This window comes from Dipodomys merriami, unplaced genomic scaffold (genome assembly GCF_024711535.1).
Source record: "Dipodomys merriami isolate MVZ:Mamm:240054 unplaced genomic scaffold, mDipMer1.0.p SCAF_13, whole genome shotgun sequence".
NCBI classification, from domain to species: domain Eukaryota; kingdom Metazoa; phylum Chordata; class Mammalia; order Rodentia; family Heteromyidae; genus Dipodomys; species Dipodomys merriami.
Window position 1 is genome coordinate 7,311,724 of NW_027202604.1, and position 22,990 is coordinate 7,334,713.

At 37.0% G+C, this 22,990-nt stretch overlaps 1 protein-coding gene across 2 annotated transcripts; it reads right to left on the bottom strand.

Annotated features, from left to right (window-relative positions):
• Positions 1–1,503: 1,503 nt before the first annotated feature.
• Dazl (deleted in azoospermia like) lies at positions 1,504–22,276 on the bottom strand. Of its 2 annotated transcripts, none has more exons than XM_070018384.1 (11): positions 22,105–22,276; positions 15,249–15,395; positions 14,788–14,879; positions 13,081–13,132; positions 12,430–12,493; positions 12,209–12,348; positions 10,690–10,761; positions 9,577–9,627; positions 9,057–9,170; positions 7,458–7,556; positions 1,504–3,412 (listed from the first exon to the last, which is right to left on the bottom strand). In XM_070018384.1, the coding sequence occupies exons 1-11, from the start codon at positions 22,105–22,107 to the stop codon at positions 3,359–3,361; spliced, it is 888 nt and encodes a 295-aa protein (XP_069874485.1). In that variant the 5' UTR covers positions 22,108–22,276; the 3' UTR covers positions 1,504–3,358. The 2 variants fall into 2 exon arrangements, with proteins under 2 accessions (XP_069874485.1, XP_069874486.1); XM_070018385.1 differs by lacking the exon at positions 22,105–22,276 and adding an exon at positions 21,137–21,195.
• Between the last annotated feature and the right edge of the window lie 714 nt (positions 22,277–22,990).

Sequence of the window (22,990 nt, forward strand, 5' to 3'; positions counted from 1 at the left end):
ATAGTGTATACTGAGTAGTATTTACTTCTCAAAGAACTTGACTTCTGGACTAGACCTGGCTCAAGTGGTAGAGCCACGTACCTAACAAAGTCTATGAATTATAATAAGGGTGCTATTAATATTAAATAATTGTGATTTTTGACAGAAGAAAAGCATGATCCATCTCCTTACAATTTTGTAATTTCAAATTTTAACTAAAGATATATAGCTTTTTTTTGAGGTGGGGGGGTCAGTAGTGGGGCTTGAACTCTTGGTTTCGAATCTGTCCATGAGCTCTTCAGCTCAAGGCTACTACTGCTCTACCACTTTGAGCCACACCACCACTTCTGGTTTTCTGGTGGCTAATTTGAGGTAAGAGTCTCACAAGCCTTTCCTGCCTGGGATGGCTTTGAACCACAATCCTCAGATCTGTCTCCTGAGTAGCTAGGATTACAGGCATGAGCCACCTGTGCCTAGCATGATACAGAGAATTCTTAATCCCAAATACCTTTTGTGTTGAGGATTTTCAAAATGTTCGAAATACTATTAAGCAGCTATTTTAAGGAGCATGTGGTGTAGTCTGGGGGAACCTTAAAACACTGAAACTTAATTCAGCCTGATTACAGATATTACTTGGGATAATTGTTAGTATGGGTAGACACACAGAGTACACATATACTTCTTTATATTTTAAGGATTACTAATATTCAGCAACTATACACTAAACACCAACATGTAAGTCCCAATGACTCAGAAGTTATTACTTTTCTGTGCCTTGTAGATTCGTGGTGTTACAATGTATTTTCTGGCAATCAATCTGTTTACAACATTCAAGTGTATCAACTGATGAAATATGGTACAGGAGTGTCTGATGGGGAGAATTTCTTCACCCATGGCTTCAGCTCATACAAATGACAGTACTGGGACTAAAACTGGAAGAGATGGTGAGTACTGATCCTCTGTATATAGCTTTAGATATGAAACAAATACAATATAAGGAATCCAAGTTCAATGGGAGAACAATAATACCAAAACCAAAGGTCTAGAAAGATCAACAGCCCCAAAGAGTGCAGAAGACAAAGTATTTCATATTATGCCCCAAAATTAAAGGGACCTTGGCCACAGGATTGAATAGTCAGATGTCTTCTCCAGCATTTTAACTGGACACTATTACTTTGTTCATTTACCACAATGGGGCATACTGTTCACCATTTCCAACTCAACATGGACTTTTTTTCATAAAAATGTGTTAGGTACATATGCCTACACAGGTATATGTATGTGTAGGCAGAACAGGTATATATACATTACTTCACTTCTTATCAAAGAAAGTAGAATATGCCAAAATGCTTTTCTAAGTCAACTCTGCTGGTTTAGTGAACTGAGCAATTATTTATACTAATGAATTTTGAGAATCTAAACATGACATGGGACTACCCACCCCAATGCCCCACCACTTTAGAAAATATAACATCAAGGAGATAAAAAACTTTGAACAAAACCTTCTTTATTCATTTACATGAAGACAGTCTCAGCAATACACAATAGGAACATATTCTAAGCTTAAAATTAATCTTCCATTTTGAAAGGTTCAGGATTTCTTTGTCTTTTTTCTACCTTACCCTTATATACTTTCATCCAACAAAATAGCAAACAAATAAGTTTATTTCCTTACTTTTCCTTAAGGTCCTATTGGGAAAATTAAAATTGGCTCTTCAGAATTTAGGTATCAGAATTTAGGTAAGCTGAAGATTTAATCACAGATTACATATATGTAGGAATTTTATAATACGCCCCCAAAAGAATAGATACTTTTTAAAAGGACAAATCTTAGGACACGTTCTAATACTGAGGTGTAAGAAAACCCTCTTGGGGAGCTCAGAAATACTCTGCTCTTCAGCTCCATTTAGAAAATTACTAATTACAGACCATAATGGGCACTGGTGATATGACCCATGATGGTTACATTAGGTTAGGGGCAAGTGGAGTCTCCACATTTTAGGGAAGAAAGGCCAACAAAGCTCTTTAAACTCATGTCCATGGCAGATCAATTGATGCTGAAACAACTGTTTCCCTAGAAAGGTATTGTTCCACTAGTACTTTTTCAAGGCTCAACCCTTGAACTACTCATACTGCTACTTGCCTTCTTTATACCACCAGTTCTAGGAGCAAATATCCTAGAAGAACAGAAGCAGACACTGGGAAAACAAGTCTGGGGGTACAAAAGGGTCTCTGGCGCTCTAGGCTGAATGTTACAATGAATGCACAATGCCAATAAAGAAAATAAGCTAATCTAGAAACTGTAGCACATTGAGACAGGCTTATAAAACAATTTGTGTGGTTAAGAAATGCCAAAACTACCTACCACTGACTTTTCTGGACATACTTTACAAAAGGAAATATGATAGGCTAACAAACAAAAATACAAATCGATTTACTCTTTTAACAACTAATATTTTTTAAGGTTTTTATAAAAACAATTCCTTTCAGATACTCTGATTAACCTAGTAAATGACATAAAAAATTTCAGCATTCTTTAATACCAATATTTTTCACAATTTAAGATACAGCCATTGAGTTCAGCATTTCAAGAAAAAAAATAAAAAAGGAGAATGTTAAAATTCACTAAGAAGCCGGTATATTTAGTAAAGTTTAGTTTGTCTTGGATTCTCTAAACAAAATTAGGCCCAGAATTTTGGTTATCCTAATTACTATTCCAATCAAATAAATAGGATATATATGAATATGTGTGGACTCTACATAAAGGATAAAATATTTTGAATAAATGCACCCACTGATTGTACTGTTTAGAATCTTGTCTTACTGGGTTTAGATAAGTTAGCTCAAGAGCTAACTGCACATTGAGTTCCACTGATTATAAGTGCAGTTTTAAAATTCTGCTTTGTGGTAAATTTTTAGACAAATAATAAATGCAAGGCACAATACTCTAATACTGTATTGTTCACAGGTACTTGTTGGAGAAGTGAAATGTTTGTATTCAGGACTAGCAAAATTCTGACCTTTCAAAATAAAAATGTTAAAACAATGTTTTGAAAATTAGTTTTTGCTTTTAAACTTTTAAAATGCCAATTTCAATAAAAATCCTTACAGATCTTAAAAGTTATTACTTTCAACTATTTTTCAATTATTTTTTACTTTCAATTATTTTCTCAACTATATTAAACACATAACTAGTTTCTAAATAAACATCTAAGAACAGTTTGAATGTAAAATAAAACGAGACAATCTAATGTAACTTGTACAGAAAGTCTGAGTGATTTATCAAAATTTAAATTTCTCTACTAGTGAAAACCTTTCAGTCTCTTCTTAATATCCCAAACTAGTAACTTTCACTGAGACTAAAGGCTAGTAGAGAGGATCAAACAGATTTAAGCACTGCCCGGCTTCTTCTGAAGTGATGTACTCTTTTATCCTAGGAAAGACAGAAATAGACATTTCATATAACTGAAAACTTTCTATTACCTCTACTAACCTACAATAGTTGCAAAACAACTAATATATTTATTTTAGTTTTGAATATTGAGCAGGGCGTGGGGCTTAAGTGGTAGAGCTCCTGCCTACCAAGCCCAAAGCTCCCGGTTCAATCCACACGTATCATTAAAAAAAAAGTCAAGCCGGGCACTAGTGGCTCAAGCCTGTAATCCTATCTACTTAGGAGGCTGAGGATCTGGGGATCGTGGTTCAAAGCCAGCCCGGGCAGGAAAGTCCATGAGACTCTTATCTCCAATAAACCACCAGAGAACTGAAAGTGGCGCTGTGGCTCAAGGACAGTGCCGAAGCCCAGAGTTCAAGCCCCATGACCAAGCCAAAAAAAAAAAAAAAGTCAATGAATAAGGATTAAATATTCTAAATAAAGAAGAAAAGAGGAGATAGTTCTGGGGAAGCATTCTTGAACTTTCAAAAAATAATAATAAATGTAAGACTAGCTTATTATAAGACAATTTTCTTTTAAAAAAAGATCCCAGTCAACTCAGAAATATGGGTCTTAACATCACTACCCTTTAAGTAATAAGTTCCTAATCATTTGTCCAATGGTGCTCCCAAAGACAGATGGTGGAAAATATGACTCAATCTATTGTTTTTACTAACTGAATTTCATCTAGTAAAAATCATGGCTTAAGAACAACATTCAACTGAAATCCTCTATGTCTAGGCTAGAAGATCTCAGTTTAGTATCTTTAAAAGCCTATTCTTTAAGAATAGTATTTTTAGGAAATGAGTATTTTAGGAAATGAGAAAAACTTTAAAACTTTTCTCAGAGGATTAGTCCCTGGAACCCCCATAGACATCAAATTCCAAGGTGTTTACTATCAAGCCTCTTTTAAAGAATGTGGTGCTGGGCGCTGGTGGCTAAGGCCTATAATCCTAGCTACCCAGGAGGGTGAGATCTGAGGATGGTGGTTCAAAGCCAGTCCGGGCAGGAAAGTCCATGAGACTCGTATCTCCAATTAACCACCAGAAAACCAGAAGTGGCGCTGTGGCTCAAGTGGTAGAGCACTTGCCTTGAGCTGAAGAGCTCAGGGACAGTGCCAGAGCCCAGAGTTCAAGCCCCACAAATGACAAAAAAAGAGAGAGAGAGAGAGAGAGAGAAAAGAAAGAAAAAAGAAAAACAGATTGTGTGGTATTTGCCTATAATGTGCATAATCCTCCTGTATGTAAATGATCTGTTACTTATCATAACATACAATGTAAATTAGCTGCTATTTAAGGAATAATGGCAAAGAACAAGTCTGTAGTGTTCAGTATTACAAATTTTTCGATTTGGTAATTGGTTGAATTAGAGTATGACAAACCCATGGATCTAGAGGACTCGTACATGCAAACTTTTCCTTCCTATGTTGCCCTCAGAGATTCAGCTACAAGGAAATAGGGCCTTAAAAAGAGGAAAGAGGCTTGAGTACACCAATAATGAATTAATAGGGTTTTCTTCTCTATGCAGTTTAGCTGTGCCTTTTTCCTAGGGATTAGATTCAGGTGCTAATGAAGGGTGGTTTCTCAAAGTTACAAAATATCTCAGCAAGGTAACCGTTTAGGTTAAAAAGACTGGAAAAGTGGTCAGATAGTCTTATTTTCAGAGGCTAGGTACAGAATGTAAGATTATTAATGAGCTATAATTAAGAGTAAAATCAAGCAAGGAAATAGTTTTTAAGTGCATTCAAATAGCTGGATGCATTCAATTTCAATTAACATTAGTCAATTAAAACATGTTAGACAATTACGGGATGCCAACTTCTGCCTCTTACCACAGCAGCAGAAAGCTCTGGAGTTCAAAAGGAGGCTTTTGTCTAATAGCAGATGAGGTATTAAAAATTATTTCTGCTTTCAAAAAATGTCATCCAATTATTTACTGTCTATGTGGAATGGAACAACAAAAGAACAAACACTAGTGTTTTTTTCCAAGCATTAGTTTTAAAGAGATATTTACTTTTTGTTACAAAGATGTTAAGAACTTCATCCTGCCATGGTACCACTTTTCTGCAGTACTGGATGTCCCTAGTATATCCATTAGAAAGCTTTAAGATTCATCCTAGATTAAACAAAGCTATTTTCCCTTCTTGTTTTAAGACACAAAGTGGTGCTGACTTCCTTTTGAATGTAAAATGGTGCTGTCACATTGGCCAATTTCTGGCAGCTCCCCAAAAGGTTCAACACAGTTAAGACTCAGAACTTCAATCCCTAAGTAGACATTTTAAGAGAAATAAAAGTATGTTCACAACAAATTGTACATAAATATTCATAATATCATTAATAATGGCCACGAAGTAGAAACAACACAAATATCTATCAACTATTGAATAGCTAAGCAAATTATGGTGTATTTATAAATGATACACTAGTAAACCTTGAAAATATTATGTTAGGACTCTGAAAACAGCTGGTCACGAAAGATTACATAGTGTATGATTCTCGCTCAATGAATTGCCTACTTAATGACCTACTCAGACAAAACTGGTTGTGGGGAACCATGGAGTGACTATTACTGAATTCACTCATTCATTCATTTATTGATTGATTGATTATTGGTCATGGGGCCTGAACTCTGGGCTTGGGCTCTGTCCCTCAGCTCTTCAGCTCAAGGCTAGCGTTCTACCACTTGAGCCATAGCACCACTTCTGGCTTTTTCTGCTTATGTGGTGCTGAGGAATGGAACCCAGGACCTTGTGCATGCAAGGCAAGCACTCTACCACTGAGCTACCCTCCAAGCTCCTGAATTTATTTTTTTTTCTGAATTTATTTTTGATGTCACTAAAATATTCTAAATTTGATAGTAGCTATAGGTATGTAATTGAGTATTAAAAGAACCCACAGAACCATATACTTTAAATGGTTGGATTGTATGGTATCCAAATTATCTATCTGTATCTAGAGGGCCAGTCCTGGGACTTCAACTCCAGAGCTTCATATTCTCTTGGCTTTTTGCTCAAGTCTGGAGCTCTACACAAATTGAGCCACATCTCCATTTCCATATAAATCTATTATTAACAAATCTAGTATTTAAAATTATAGTTTAATAATAAAATCTACTACCTAAAAATACATAAAAAAATCCAAAAAACAGAGAACAAGAAACTGGAATCTTTACAAGACAAGGTGGCTACAAGCAGATCTTTTAAAAATTCAAACTGCTACAACTCCACCACTTCATCAACTCAAAACATTTTCATTTCTACTTGTTTTGATGGTACTGGGGCTTTACCAGTACTTTACTCACTTTGAAACACCATCCAATGGATCTCAGCCCTCTTAATAGTTAGGACTATATGAGTGAGCTACTGGCACTCTATTGTGCCTTGTTATTTTTGAAACAGAGTCTCGCTTGTACTAGATATGCAACTGGACCATAATCCACCTATTTCAGGTTTCCTATCCTTGCTGGTAACCACGATGCATGCCAATGTGTCTAGTTTTTCTGTTGAGAAGAGTCTTGTGGACTTCTCTGCCTGACAGTCATGTGCCAAATTACCCAGTTAACAGTTGAGAAAAGGTCTGACAAACTTTTTTGTCTGAGTGAGCCTTGAACTACAGCCTTCTCAATCTATCTTCTAAGTAGCTAGGATTATAGATGTAAGCTACCAGCACTGAGATGGGGAGTCTTGAGGCTTGAGGACATTTTTCCGGGACTGGTATTCTGATTTTAGCCTCCTGAGTAGCCAGGGTTAGAGGTATAACCCTGCTTTCTTTAGTTCAATATTAATATATTAAGTTCTGCTTTCAAATTTTTTTTTTTTTACTATTTGGGTGAAGATAGTATTTTCTTTCATTTGATTTCTCTTATGAAACCTGTTAAGTTAAAGCTTCTTCTAAAAGTTCCTTCCCTAAAGATAAACTCTACTTTAAGACTTAAGTAGCTTAAATGACATTCCCATGTAAAATGTGACATGTGAACGACAAAAAACAAAAAGAAACCTTGAAGTTCACACATGTACTTTTTATCCTGTATACTATTCTTTTCATACCTTGAAATAGTCATCTTGAGTAACAAGAGAGTTTCTTAGTCTGTTCTCTGGATTAAACAGACAAGATACCACTGTCTGTATGCTTCGATCTACAGATTTCTGAAACACAGAAAATGATGGTAGAGATGGTAAAGTTTAGTGAAAATATACCACATACTTCTAAAGAATTCTTATGGGATTCATAATATTCCTCTGTGTAAATTAGCATTTAAGTTTTCTTCAAACTAAAGAAATATTTCAGAATTTTTATAGGGGAGGGGCTCTATCACTTGAGCAATACCCAAAGCCCATTTCACATTAGGTTACTTTTCAGAAAAAAATACTGGTTATTAAAATTTCATCTCAACATATAAGGTAGGTACAGTGGCTTGCAGTGGCAATCCAAGCTATAGTGTAATCCGTAGGTAGGAAGATTACAGAGCTCTACCACTTGAGCAATACCCAAAATCCCTTTCACTTTAGACTATTTTTTCAGACAGGGCCTTGCTTTTTGTCCACGGCCATCCTCTTACCCATGGCTTCCCATCTAGCTGAGATGATAAATGTACATCACCATGCCCAGCTTGTTTTGTTGAGATGAATTATTTTTTGCCTGGACTGGGGCCTTGAACTGAAATCCTCCCAATCTCTGCATACTGAGTACAGACCCAAGTTACCTTCAGTATACTAACTCAAACACTCTTAAGAACTGCTGCTATATATATGGAACACTATGGAGAGAATTCCAAAGTGTATTATTATATAGCTAAACAAATATTTAAACTGTTAAAGACAAAATAGATACAATTCATACAAATTATATTACCTTTCAAAGATAAAATTCTTAGAGAAACCAGCCCATTACATCTGCCAGAGCATAGTGATATAATATTTACTAAAAACGAAAAACAATTCAACAGAAAGGGCTGAATTAAAAACAATATATACATGTTGGGTACTGGTGGTTCATACTTATAATCCTAGCTACTCAATAGGTGGAGACTTGGAAGATCCTGGTTTGAAGCCAGCCTGGGAAGAAAAGTCAAAACTCTACTCCAATTAAATGCCAGATTGTAGGTGTGGCTCAAGCAGCAGGCTTTTGAGCAAGAAAACCAAGCAAGCAAGTATACAAGAATCTGAGACCTGAATTCAAACCCAGTATTAGCATCAAAAATACCCCAGCCGGGTGCGGGTGGCTAACGCCTGTAATCCTAGTTACTCAGGAGGCTGAGATCTGAGTATCGCGGTTCAAAGCCAGCCAGGGCAGGAACATCTGTGAGATTCTTATCTCCAATAAACCACTAGAAAACTGGAAGTGGTGCTGTGGCTCAAGCAGTAGGGCTCACCCAGGCCAAGAGTTCAAGCCCCACTACCGACAAAAATAAATAAATAAATTAAAATACCTCAAACGTCTGCATACTTAAAAGTTTCAGGGTATCTGAAATTTCATTAGCCTTAACATTAATTGTGGAGTATTAGTCAATTCTTAAAACTCTCTTTTTAGCTTATGATTTCACCTTAATATCTAAGCAAGTATACCTACTTTTCAAGAAGCCATTATTAACATTTAGAAAGTAAATCTAATATCTAAGTATCAGCAAAGGAAAATAGGAGTTTTGCCTTTTGTGGGCCATTTCCAGAGGATGGAGTAGCTTCATGAACTGAGCATTCATTTGCCATAACTTCAGTTCCTGGATCAACTTCATTACAGTGGTAGTTAACAGCTGTATAAGCCTACATTTAAAAATAATAAAATCATAATTAAAGATATATGGATACATTTCTAAGCAATCTATTCTTTAAAATGTAGAGCCGGTATTTAAAGCTTTAACATAAACTATAACCATTATTTCAGAAACTTTTGAATTGAATGGCAGAAATGCAGTCCTTTATTTACTTCTAAGTGTCAACATAATCACAAGTGGTAAGGATAATCAGAATTATAAGAAATCCGAAAAACCTTATTGCTGTAATATGTAGTAAGGGAGTACCTGAGAATTGTAACTCGTAACATATTCACCAAATACCCAATCCTGATGAAACACAGAAGCATTTCAAAATTTTTGTAGACAGGCACAAAATAGTAAAAGACAAAAAATACACAAGGAAAAACTCTTAGTTTACAAAGATGAAGTTTTACCGGAGGTATAACATAACTCCTTTGTTCCCCAGTAGGCCACTGTGGTTGTATCTTCAAAAAAAAAAAAAAAAAAACAGAAATTATTCATATTTATCCATATATTTTTACAAAGATAGGATATAAAATATTGAATTATTTAGCATAGTTACTCCTTTGTGGTGATAATAAAACAAAACAAGGTACTTTACATTTCTAAATAGAACAAAATGAGGTACTGTTTCTAGTACTTGATTCTTTTAGATGCTTTCACATATAACCCCCATTTTTTAAAAGTAAAAGCTGACAGAAAAACTTAAAAGATAGTTGTACTTTGACATTATTACCACAGATATTTATGGTCATAGGCCATTTAATTATGTCCGATCTATGGGAAAAAATTCAGGCTCATTAGTTTGTAGCATCTAGCAAAATAAACACTAACAGCTGGGTGCTGATGGCTCATATTTGTAATCCTAGCCACTCAGGAGACTGAGATCTGAGGATTGTGGTTTAAGGCCATCCCTGGCAGGAAAGTCTGAAAGACTCATCACCTAAAATCTGGGAGTAGAACTGTGGCTCAAAGTGGTAGAGTATTATCATTAAGCAGAAAAACTCCTAGTTTTTCAGCTCCCAGACCCTGAGTTCAAGTCCCACAACCACCACTACCAACAAACAAAACAAACACCATCAACTATATAATTATTGTGTTCTAACAAACTGGGTAACATTGAGTCCAGCCATTGGGTAAGACAGGGGTCGGTCCTGAGAACTGGGTTGGCTTCAAACCTCCCTTTCTGCCTCTAAACTAACATTACAGTCTTGAGCCATTACTCCTGGTTTGGATAATCTCATTTCAATGTATCATTCAAGAAAAGTTTTTAAGTTATACTGGGTGTTTCAGCTGATGGCAGTAGAAGAATATATGTTGAAATGGAAAAGGAGGTAACAAATCCTAGGAAACAATTCTAGAAAGGTATTTTTCCTGGTCAAAATATTTCATATGTCTAATTCTATATTAATTCTATTTTCCTTTCATTTTAGATATACTTTACTAGTTTAAACAACAAATTATTTGGAAAATGTATACAACTAAAAACAACAATACCATCCCAAAGTTATTCTGTTTTTAATTACCTGATAATTATAAACAGGTAGTTGATATCCAGTGATGACTTGAACTGGTGAACTTGGATAAGGAGGATATGCCTAAAAATGAAGTTTACAGAAATAATGAACTAAGATAAATATTAAAAAAGTTGTTTAATTTTGTGTAAGTGTATGTTGGTTCTGGGAGCTTTCTCTGACCATTTTTGCTCCTGGCTGGTGCTCTTCCATTTGAGCTACAGCTTCACTTTGGCTCTTTGGTGGTTAATTAGAGATAAGAGTCTCACAAACTTTTCTGCCTGGGCTGACCTTCAGCTAGAGATCAGATCTTAGCCTCCTGAGTAGCTAGAATGACAGGTGTGAACCACAAGGTGCTCATCCTTTAGCTTCTTTTGCTCCAGGCTAGTGTTCTACCACTTGAGCCAGAGCTCTACTTCCAACTTTTTTTGGAGGGGTAGGGTGGGAGAGGGTAGTTTATTGGAGATAAGAATCTCACTGACTTTCCTCCCTAGGTTGGCAATGAACTGTGTTCCTCAGATTTCAGCTTTCTGAGTGGATAATCGGATTACAGGCTTGAGCCACTGGCTCCTGACTGTTTAAAAAATTTTAAAATATTATTTTAAATTGTATTTTTATAGTGTAATAAAAATGAAAAAATTTAAAAATCATACAATACAGGATTCCAAATAAGTGACTAGCTTCATGAATAAAACCATCATCTCTCTCAAGGGGTAGCTTTTCAGGTGGGGAGAAAGAAGGTTAAGGGACAAGCTAAGTAACTGATATGACAAGTCTTATTAGTATATTTATCCCCATCCAGGAGTTCATCTTACACTGGTAATAAGGCAGGACAGATTTCCATTTAAATTTAATAAATCTACTGTTTCTTTATAAAAATACTTTCAGGTAGCTTTGTGTTTCTTAACAGCACCAGTTGGAAATCTGTAGTACTAAAGTCTTTATGGTTTCTTTTCTGTATTGATGTCTAGAGATTAAGGATAGTATAACCTGAAACTGGACAGGCTGATGTCTCATGATTCAATGTTTATTGATTAAAGGCATGTAAGTAGTAGCAAACATGAAAAGAATCAATAATGATTTATAGGACACAGTAGGACTTTTCTTCTAGTCATTATTTATAGAGAAAAATAAGATATATTTTACACCTCAGGAAATGGGAAATGTAATAGGAAATGTAGTAAGACAAAGATTCTAGAACTATTTCCGTTTCTTTTCTGATAAAGAAAAGGTCTTTGGAACTGAAGAAAGTAAAATTAACTAAGAAGAAAATAAATGTTACTTATCATCAATAAGCAACAGTACGTACACTAAATCCCAGTTTTAATATTAACCAGTCCCCAAATAAATGCCAGAACCCAAACTCAGGTTCCTGCTTAAGACTGAGATATTTTTAACACAGCAACATATTTCCTATTACTCAAAATATTCCAACAGGAATTGCATTATTAATGAGTAGAGAAACAGTGGCTATCACTTCAGAGGATATAAGATGATAATGAAAGACTACAGAAATGTGGGCAATTCTTACCTGAACATACTGAGTTATAGGATTCATCATAGTTGGAGGTGGCATGTAAGTTTCAGTGTTTGGGTTACTCCAAACACTCTGAAACTGTGGTGGAGGAGGAGGATTAAAAATCAAAGGACGTGGCTGCACATGATAAGCACCTTTTTAAAAAATAAAAAAAAATTAGTTCTGTGGAATATTCAACATGTTTTAGCAAGAACAATTCACTTTTTTTTACTCACATAAATTTTGTTTCCTGATTGCAGGGCCCAGTTTCAGCTTTTTACCATGGAAATTTATCTGTGACTAAAAACATAGAAATATTGGAATTACAATTTTTTTTTTTTTGGGTCTGGTCGTGGGGCCTGAACTCGGCCTGGGCACTGTCCCTCAGCTCTTCAGCTCAAGGCTAGCGCTCTACCACTTAAGCCACAGCGCCACTTCTGGCTTTTTTCTTTTTGTTTCTGTGGTGCTGAGGAATCAAACCCAGGGCCTCATGCATGCAAGGCAAGCACTCTACCACTGAGCCACCTTCCCAGCCATGGATTACAACTTTTTAAGTTTTTACTTCCATGACTTGGGTAAATATTCTAAGTCTTTTAAAGTATATATAAAATTCAAAATCATGAAGCTACCTTTGCCTCCATCACACTAGTCAAAATGTCAAGAAGTATCAAGTAGAATTCAGAAGTCTTTTACCTTGATTCTACTTCTTTCTGTCTCTAAAGCTAGATTCCCCCAATTAAGCAGGTTGAAACTAGTTATAAAAAACTACGTTCTAATTTCAAACAGGAAAAATTTTATCTTTCTCTGTATTTTACATAAGACTAAATATATTCAGGTCTTAAATAACACTATTGTATTAATGAGTTTTCCATGAGATTGATACTTACTTCTATTATCTTCTGCACATCCACGTCATTATAAAATGATACAAAGCCATAGCTAGAAAAGCAAACAAAACATAAAATCACCATATTGTGATTTACTTCTGGCATCTTAAAAATAATCCAAGTGTGTAGGAAAGAGAAGGGAGAGTGATTGAGGGAAGATTTTAATTACAATGTATTGTAAACTTGTATGGAGATGTACTCCTTCTGTGTAACTAATGTAAGCAAATAAAAAAATGAAATGAGCTAGGTGCCAGTGGCTGATGCCTGTAATCTATTCAGTAGGCTGACATGTGAAGGTTACAGTTCAAAGCCAGACAAGTAGTAAAGTGCGTAAGACTTTTTTTTATTTCAGTTTATGCATCTTAAAGAATTTTTATTGTAAAAGTGATGTACAGAGGGGTTACAGTACATTAAGTCAGGTACTGAGAACCTTTTCTTTTATTATGAAAATACCGTACAGAGGGGTTACAATTACATGGGCAAGATAATAGTACATTTCTTATCAAGCATTGTTGCTTCCTCCTTTGTTTCCCCTTCCCATCTCCACACCCCCCCACCCAAGTTGTAAAGTTTGTTTTTCAACATAACGACTAGAACATTTATTTTTGAACAGTGTCACCTCTTTCCTCATTTTTTCCCAAGTTTTATCCCTCACTCCCCGCAACTAGTACAGGTCATTTTCATCATAGTGTCTAGTGAGTATCAACTGTTGAATTAGTTTACCCTTTGTCCCTCTCCTTCCCCTCCTCCAATCACATAAACTGCTATTTTTTACTTCCATGCCTTTTGTCTTGTAAATTTTTATTGTAAAGGTGATAGAGGGGTTGCAGTTTCATAAGTCAGATGAGTACATTTCTTTTCGAACAGTGTCACCTCTTCCCTCATTTTCTCTCAGTTTTTCCCCTCTCCCACAAGTTGTACAGTTCATTTTCAACAATGTCTAATAACTATCACTGATGAATTATTAGTTCAACCTTTGTCCTTTCTGTGCTTCCCCTTGTCCTCCCCAAATCAGATAAACTTACATATAAGACAAAAGGTATAGAAATAAAAAAGTGACAAGAAGGGGAAAATATGAATAAAAAACACCACAAAAGTAAATTATCTTACTTTTTATTTTATGTAAGACTCTTATCTACACTAACCTACTAAAGAAGCCAGAAGTGGAGTTGTGGCTCAAGTGGTAGAAAGCTAGCCTTGAGCAAAAGAAACTTAGGGACAAAGCCCAGGCCCTAAGTTCAAGCTCCAGATTTGGTGCATGCAAACACACACACATACACAAAGAAGTGAAAATGGTAAATATATTTTGAGTGATAATATAAGATATGCATAAGAGATCTTTGTAAGTATTACTGTTTTTTATTGTTCTTAACCCAGTCTATGTTAGAATGTGCTAAGGTTAGGGTGGCATGGGACCTTAATTAACAATTTGTGTCTATGAACCTGAATTTAACCTAATATCTAAGGCAAGATAACTAAAATTTAAGGTATTGTGAAAACAATTCTTTAATAAAATGCATCAATCTACTTAAGTGAGATAAACATAGAAAATACTGAAAACATTAGAAAAGCGATGAAATTCAAGAACTGACAAACTCTTTAGTTTGAAATAAATTCACAAACCAACATCTTTCACAGTGAGTTTTTCATTCTTTTCTGATACTATAGAGAATATATTTTTCTATAGAGTGAACATGTTTTACTCACCCTTTGGACACACCAGTTCGATCAGTGATTATCTTCACTTCTTTTACTGAACCATATCTAGCAAAGAAACTTCTTATTTCAGTTTCATCCATCTATGGAAAAGAATTAAATATTAAAAGTAAAAATTAAACCTTCAAAAAATTCAATTCTACTACAAAAGATTTGATACGAAAGTTACATCCCCAAACTACCTGTAGTTTGTTATCAAAGATTTGTGTTAGACACAAAGCCAGTTCCAAAACTGAACAACATAAACCCCATTATTCACAACTTATTTTTTTATATTTATTTACTATTGAGATGGGAGTCTCATTATGCTGTTTAGATGGTCTTGAGCTCCTCCAGAGTTCAAATGATTCTCTTGCTATAGTCTATACTAAGTGGCTGGAACTGCTGATGCATGCCACTTCACCTGATTTCACAATCTGCATTAAAATGTAAATGAAATATGAATACAATACCCTAACATCAATTCCACCAACAAACACCGTGTTTGGCATGATTTTGCCTTCTGGTAATACATAGCCTTGGCTGGTGGTAGCTGACGAGGACTGGGTGCTGGCCTCTCTGGAGATGGTTGAGTTTGCAGCCTCAGAATTTGCAGCAGACTGTAATTGGGAAAGCAGATATGAGCAGACACATAGGGAAAAAAATGCAATGTGGAACAAATTTTGTATTTAAGGTATAAAATATTTTATGTAAATTCTCATTGTAAATTAGTCACCAATACAGCTTAGCTCATTCTCAGGATCTAAAGCAATTAGGCATAACATTTTAATAAAAGGATATAATACTTAAACCAGCTGCTACTGATCGTCTTGTACAATAATCTTGTGGAATAATACCGACCGTGTATTTTGTGAAAATACAACATGAATTGGTTGCAAATATTCGATTTGAAAAACAAAAATTATCAAAATCAATTTTGTTCTGTATTGACAGATTTTCATTTTACTGAGTACATTAATAAAGTGTACTTTTTAAAAATTAAAAAAAGCTAAGAAAAAGCATCAATCTTAAACACTTATCTGACTTCCTCTTTTTATTCATCAAAATTCACATGAGTTTTACAACTTTAGTATTGTTAGTACTCTTGTATTACTTTAAAAATGGACTGGGAAAACCTTATTTGCTTACATATCACAGGTTCCTCATAAAAAGAGTGTTATAATACTTGTCCCTAATGTTCTGGGGTGTTCAAAACATGTTCTGTAATAACACTTTCTTCCTAAGTAACCCCAAAGCATTCCTATTGACAGTTCTAATTTTCACAGTGTTGATATGAATGATATCATACCATCTTTATTTTCAGATAAAGAAAACCATACCTATAACTATTTTCTTGTTCTGATCTGAACTGCTTTTAGTCTTTACATACAAAATTCTAAAGTTAATAGTGAATTTTTCTAAAGCATAATTTACTGGTAATATATATGTTGAAGAGATAATAATAGCACAATGAAACATTAAGTGTTTTAATCTAGTCTAGATTCATATACCTTACTAGGTTATAAGCCACACACTTGCCAGATGTGTTATCTCTGGACAAATTGAGAAATTAAAGTGAACTCACTTTAATAAAGCATGAAGTAATATGTTATTTGAATTTACATTCAATAGTTTTCTTTTCTAGATTTAATACTTATTTTGTATCAGTTTAATAAAATTTCAAGAAACTGCCTTATGACACACCTATTTAGTTTATGAAGTAATTGACTGCAAGAGGTAAATAAAGCTGCAAGAGAATGAAAAGGCTATTAGATAGTCTTGTTTAAGAAAGGGGGGGGGGCTGGGAAGGTGGCTCAGTGGTAGAGCACTTGCCTTGCATGCCTGAGGCCCTGAGTTCGATTCCTCAGCACCACATAAGAAAAAAAGCTGGAAGTGGCGCTGTGGCTCAAATGGTAGAGTGCTAGCCTTGAGCTGAAGAACTGAGGGACAGCACCCAGGCCCAGAGTTCAGGCCCCACGACCGGAAAAAATAAATTAAAAAAAAAAAAAAAAAGAAAGAGGGGGAACCCAAAGACAAAACCTGTATGTTTAAAAAAAAAAAAAAAAAGATTACCAGAGCAATTTTATAAATGAAAACAAAATTGTCAAGTCACTAAAGTTGAGGGTCTTTTTTGTTTTTCTTTATTTTGGCTTACATTTAATGTTCTGTTTCTCTTTTACTATTTCTGTATTCCTTCCTTTAACTATGATACTGTGATATTTCATGATAAAGAAGTGCCAGAGTAAAAAAGTCATTTCAAAAAAGTTTTTCCTTCAAAAGTCTTGTAATTCCATTTTTTCTAAACGTGACTATATTAAACTGTTTTGGACTATTGAAATTTGACTATATTTCCCTATAAATAATCAACCTTATGTCAATTCATTCATTCAAAAATCCAGGATACAAAAGCTGATGCATACCTATAATCCTAGCTATGAGGAGATAGAAATAGGAGAATCACAGTCCCAATCTGGCTGGTACAAAAAAGTTAAAACCCTACTTGAAAACAAATTAAGTGTCAATAGATTGAGTGTGGCTCAAATGGTTAGAATGTTTGCCTAGCAAGCCAGAGACTCCTAGAATTCAATCTCCAGTAACACTCCCTTCTCAACATACACCAAAGCAGTGTTTCTAACTTCCTTCTTTCTCATCAATCTTCCATTTATAGATAAGTTTTGGATACAATTTTATTTGATAAATTTGTATTATTAGTGTCTGCACCATAATGTATCAATGTTTTCTAGAGGTGTAACATCCAGGTAGAAAATCATTAGTGAAAATTAGGCACTGATTTTCAATGAGAAAAGATTTTGTGCCACACAGGCACTTAAAATATGCCAGGCCCTAGCCAGGTAGAAGACCAGGGATATCCCTAAATAGCCTGCAAATGACAGCCCCCAACAACAAAGAATTACTCTTCCCAAACATTTGAATAGGGATGTAGCTGAAAAATCTTGTAACGTCACCAGAATTGAAGAGGAAATTTATTGTTGAAAGATACTGTTAAAAGATGAGTAAGTCTTTTCGGGTTCTCAATTTCTTTATTTGAACAATGAAACGGTTAGAAGAGATTTCTGTTGTCCTATAAGCTAGTACATTTTATTTATAAAAATGAACATTTGAGGCAATTTAGTAAGGTGGAAGTAGAAATTCTAATTTGGGGTTAGGTCTTTCGAATCAGCTGTCTGGTTAAGTGGGACAGTAAATATAAGTAAAATTAATTCACTTTAATAGTGTAATATAACATCTTAAGGCAGGCATCACTATGTTCTAGCCTTATTCACCAGGTGGCGCTCAAAGCTAACAAAGAAAAGTGCTCCATTTTTCAGAAGACTTCAATAGTAGGAATTTTTAAACTACTGTTTATACTTTGTCTAGTAATTACATAAAAATGCCCACAATTGGTGGGCAATCTTTAGTGCTTTGAAACTATGGTCAAAACCACTCTACAAATGAATGCTCAGGCTAGGCGTTTTTCTTTTTGGTTTTAGTCTGGGGCTTCAACTCAGAACTTGAGCTCTTTGCTCAAGGCTAGTGCTCTGCAAGCCACTTTGAGCTACAGCACCACTTCTGGCTTTCTGGTTGTTAATTGGAAATGAGTCACACAGATTCCTGAGTAGCTAGGATTACAAACATTAGCCACCAGTGGCCCAGCTGGCCAGTTCTAGGCTAGCCTAGAACTGCTGTGCTTCACTGATCCTTCTCCTACCTCAGCCTCCTAAGTATTTGGGATTATAGGTGTGCACCACTGTGCCTGACTAGAAAGTATAATCCTAGCTATTGATATCATACTGAAAAGAATCTGCATTAAACATAATATGAAATTATTTTTATTATATTTCAGATGGATTGGTAGATTTTTGTAACAAGAAATATTAGGATAAAAAATAGGAGTGAGCTTGGAGGCCATGATATAAAAATTCTCTATAGTAAAACTTGAGATCTATATATACTGGCCATTAAAGGCCTGTAATTTGTAGTCATCAAAATTAATCCATAGCAATAGGAAAAATTATATCAAAATAAAGGCTAAAATTAAGAAAATACAAAATAAAAATTAAAAAAAAAGTAAACCCAAGAATGGACTCAGTTTAGGGGTATCCAAGCAATACAGTAATCTTGCTAGATTAATTAGGAAGAATAAAAATGCATAAAAAATAAGGTAACAAAAATTTTAATAAAAAGGAATATTAAACACAATAATAGGAGTATGACCACAGATGGTAAGAATGTTATATTTAAACTCTGTTGGAATGTTTCTGATAATCTAAAACAATTCGTTTACTTTCTAGATAAATGTAAATCTTCACAAACATGCCAATGCCAATCCTGGGGCTTGAACTTTGGGACTGGGCACTGACCCTAGCTTTTTTTTGCTCAAGGCTTGCACTCTCTTTCTTAGGCCATAGCTCCACTTTTTTTGCAGGTTAGTTGGAGTTAACAGTCTCACAGACTCACTGCCTGAACTTGCTTTGAACCTTTTCTCCTCATATTTCAGCCTACAGAGTAACCAGGATTACAGGTATGAGCCACCTGCACCCAACTATACAAGTATTCCTAAGATAGAACATTCAGATCGCAGTTTAAACCTGTAATCATAGGAGGCTAAGAGACTCAGGAGGCTAAGAGACTCTTATTTCCAATTAAGCACTCAAAAGACCCAAAGTGGTGCTATGACTCAAAGTGGTAGAGAGCCTTGAGCAAAAAAGTGCCAAGGCCCTAAGTTCAAGTCCCACATCTGACAAAAAAAAAAAAAAAAAAAAAAAAGATTACAACACTCATGGCCTGGATCAGTTTTACTGGCTTTAAATAGTAAAATAACAGATAACGAGGTTTATACACATGATAAGAGAGGCACAGGAGAAAGATAGTTTAAGATTTTCCTTGAAGTTTTTAGAAGTCATGGGAATGTGGTTAAAGTGGTAGTGTTTGCCTAGCAAGCCTAATGCTCTTAACTCAAACCCCAGGACTGCTTTAAAAAAAAGATGATTAACATAATCTAAATAAAGCCTCAAAATGGCACAAACCCTTGCCTATTTTCAGAGATGCAAAGTCTTAGCAATATATTAAAATGCAAAGATGGTTCATTGTTAGGAATTCTGATACTTTATCATTGAGAAAGCAGTTGAAAAAATACAGCTTTATTTATTTATTTTTTTTGGGTCTGGTCGTGGGGCCTGAACTCTGGGCCTGGGCACTGTCCCTCAGCTCTTCAGCTCAAGGCTAGTGCTCGACCACTTGAGCCACACGGCACTTCCGGCTTTTTTCTTTTTGATTATGTGGTGCTGAGGAATTGAACCCAGGGCCTCATGCATGCAAGGCAAGCGCTCTACTACTGATCCACCTTCCCAGCCCTACAGCTTTATTTTCTAATTTAAAAAAATCTACCAGAAACACAAAATTTAAAATTTCCTATTAACGTAAGTGAAATACTCTCCAGTTGTTGATAACTTCAAATATTTTAATACCTCTCATTAGAAAGGGGTTGGAGAAAACATTTATCTGCACTGTTAGGTGGAAAAATAAACTGGTACAAGATTTAACTCAACTACCTTGGAAAAACTTAAAATGTAAAAAGGTTAAACAACACTTTTACCCAGCACTTCTACTTCTGGCAAATTATCTTAATAGCATAAGCATTTCAAAATATTTATAAACAAATATCCACTATAGTATTTATTATTTTGATATTGAAAATTGTTCATCAGAAGGAAATTTGGTAAAATATGTAATGGTACACTATTTTATATTGTCTTTTCTAAATTATTTAAAAACATCTTTGGATAATCCAAACTACATTAGTCGTAAGTTGTGAAAAAACATACATCATGGAACCATTAAAAAGTACTTGGCTATCTATATGTACTAGAAATAACAGGACATATGTATATATTCACCCCCCTCCATCCCAAGCAAAAGCTGAGATTAAGGTAGAGCTCTATTTTCTTAATTTTCAAGTGAGAAATATAATCTTATAATCAGAAAAAAGCAATTTCTTTACTTTGCCTCTAATAACGAAGAGGAAAAACACCAATAATAATTCGTAACTCGTATTGAAAGTTCACTATTACATTATGTACATGATGTAATTTTAACCTTTTAATGCCTCTATCATAATGTAAATGATATATAAATCCCTTTTCTTTACTGCTAGAATGGAAAGAATATTTAATGCACAACATATAATTATCCTTGGTCAAGTTCGGATTTTCTGTTTTACTTTTACGTCAGGGTCTCTCAATGAGTCTGGGGCTGGCCTTGAATCCGAGAACTTCCATCTCCCACCTCCAGTGCACCTAGCTGTTGTTCCTCTCCCTGCGTTTATTGAAACTCACTTAAAGTATGCCTCAAAGAAACCTACCTACAGCGACAGGACTAGAGCGCCTGTGCATCAAGCAGGAGGCAGAATTCAAACCCAGTGCTGCCCCAACTTGCGTATATCAATGGAAAGTATAGGCATAACGCACATTTGGCTAAAAAATAGTTCGCGCTTTGGCGGAAGGCTAAAGATAAATACAAAGGAAACACTTCTCAGTGGTAACTCCTGGATACAATCCCAACCCCCCAGCAATACACCATTTAGTACTTGATGCCACCTTAGGAAGGCGCCACCACCAGGGTCTTTGCCGAGTTTTAAGGACGAGCTGGCGGCCAGGGCCTTCGGGACAGTTCCATGCCTGCTTCCACCTGGCAACACCCACAGCAGCAGACAGCTTTCTGCAACTGCTCCCCGCCTCCTCCAAGCCCACCCTGCCCCAGGATGTGGAACAGCAGCAAGCAGGCACCGACTTCTAGTGGGCCCCCTTTGAGGAGCCCATAGGCTTCACGCGGCTCCGAGGAGGTGGCGGCTGAGGCTCCGCCTAGGCAGCGCGTAGTGGGAGTGGCTACGTAAACTGGCCCAAGGGCGCTGACGACACTGACGCGGCCCCGCCCAGCAGGCGCACCGGAAGGCGGGAAAGCGTGAAGGTGGCGGCGGCACTGACGCCGACGTCGTGCACGTGGCACGCAAAGGGCCGGGGCCTCTCCCAGGTCCGCCCGCCACCTTCCCCCCCACGGGCTTCTGCCACGTCCACGCCCCTCCCCCCCTCCTCACGGCGCCTGTAGGCCGTGATGTTGCTGTGTTGCCGCCGCAAGGCCGCTTAACCCGTACTCTGCAGGCCGCGGGCCCAGTCAGGCCAGCACCCCAGCACAGGAAAGATGAGGAGACCCTGTTTCTTATTCCTTTTCCCTATCTTCCTTTCTGTGCGAACACTCCCGAGACCCACCACTTTCGCCCACCCCTGAAGAGGTCCGTGGGCCTCCGCCATGCAGGGCTTCCCCTCAACTCACCATGATGGCGGCAGGCAGCGGGTCTCGCCTATGTGGACGAGGCTCGAGGGGGAGCGGTGGCCAGGGAGAGCTGCGGAGTCCTCTGGTGCGGCCACCCGGCCTCCAGTGGGTTGGAGGTGGAAGGCGAGCCGAAGACTGGCGGCGAGGCAGAGAAACCGGAGGTGAGCGGCTAGCCTGGAGGCACCGACGCACTGAGGCGTGGGCCGCGCGCTCCTGGGGGGGGGGGGGCTCCCGGTGCCGCGCATCCCCGCTTCTCAGCCAATGGGTGGCGGCGCCCCGACACCCCTGCGGGCGGGGCCCTGCCGAGGGGCGGTGCCTGGGAGCGGGTGCGCGCAGAAGGGGTGCCCGGCGCCATGGCGGGCCCTGCCTTGAGGGTATGGACTGGCCTCAGAAAGGCACACGGCGCTTCCCAAGTGCCTTTGAACACCTCCCTGAAATAAGCATGCACCCCGACATACGTGGTAAAGGTTTGCTTTTGAAAAAAAAAAAAATGTTGGTGATAGATTGTAGTTTCAAGATGGCGTCCGGCGCCACCAGGGTTAGCGCCATTGCCCAGCCCCAAACGATGGAAATAGCTGCACAAGTAGCGAGTAGGAACACATTTGTGGAAAACAGGGAAGGACATCTTCCCAGACCCGGCACCGGGAGGCATTTCCATCGCATCTTGAGGTCGATGGGGCTGGATTGAAGGGAAGGCCGGACGGGCCGCCTGGTTGAGCTTCCGGGAACCTTCTTCATTTTTTTTTTTCTCCTTCAGGAAACTGTCACTGAGTGCCTTATAGTATCAAGTGCAGCAGCAAGTGCATGAGTATATTTCCCTCATGGAGTTTAAAATGTATCAGGAGGGTTTATATTCCAACGTTTTCAAAAAGATGCTAGACCACCA

Coding starts and splice junctions, on each gene's coding strand:
- Dazl (XM_070018384.1), bottom strand. Junction 7,557..9,056: donor CTGGAAATGGCCCACAAAAG/GCAAAACTCCTA, acceptor TCTGTGTTTCAG/AAATCTGTAGATCGAAGCAT. Junction 3,413..7,457: donor CTCAAGATGACTATTTCAAG/GTATGAAAAGAA, acceptor TGTCTTTCCTAG/GATAAAAGAGTACATCACTT.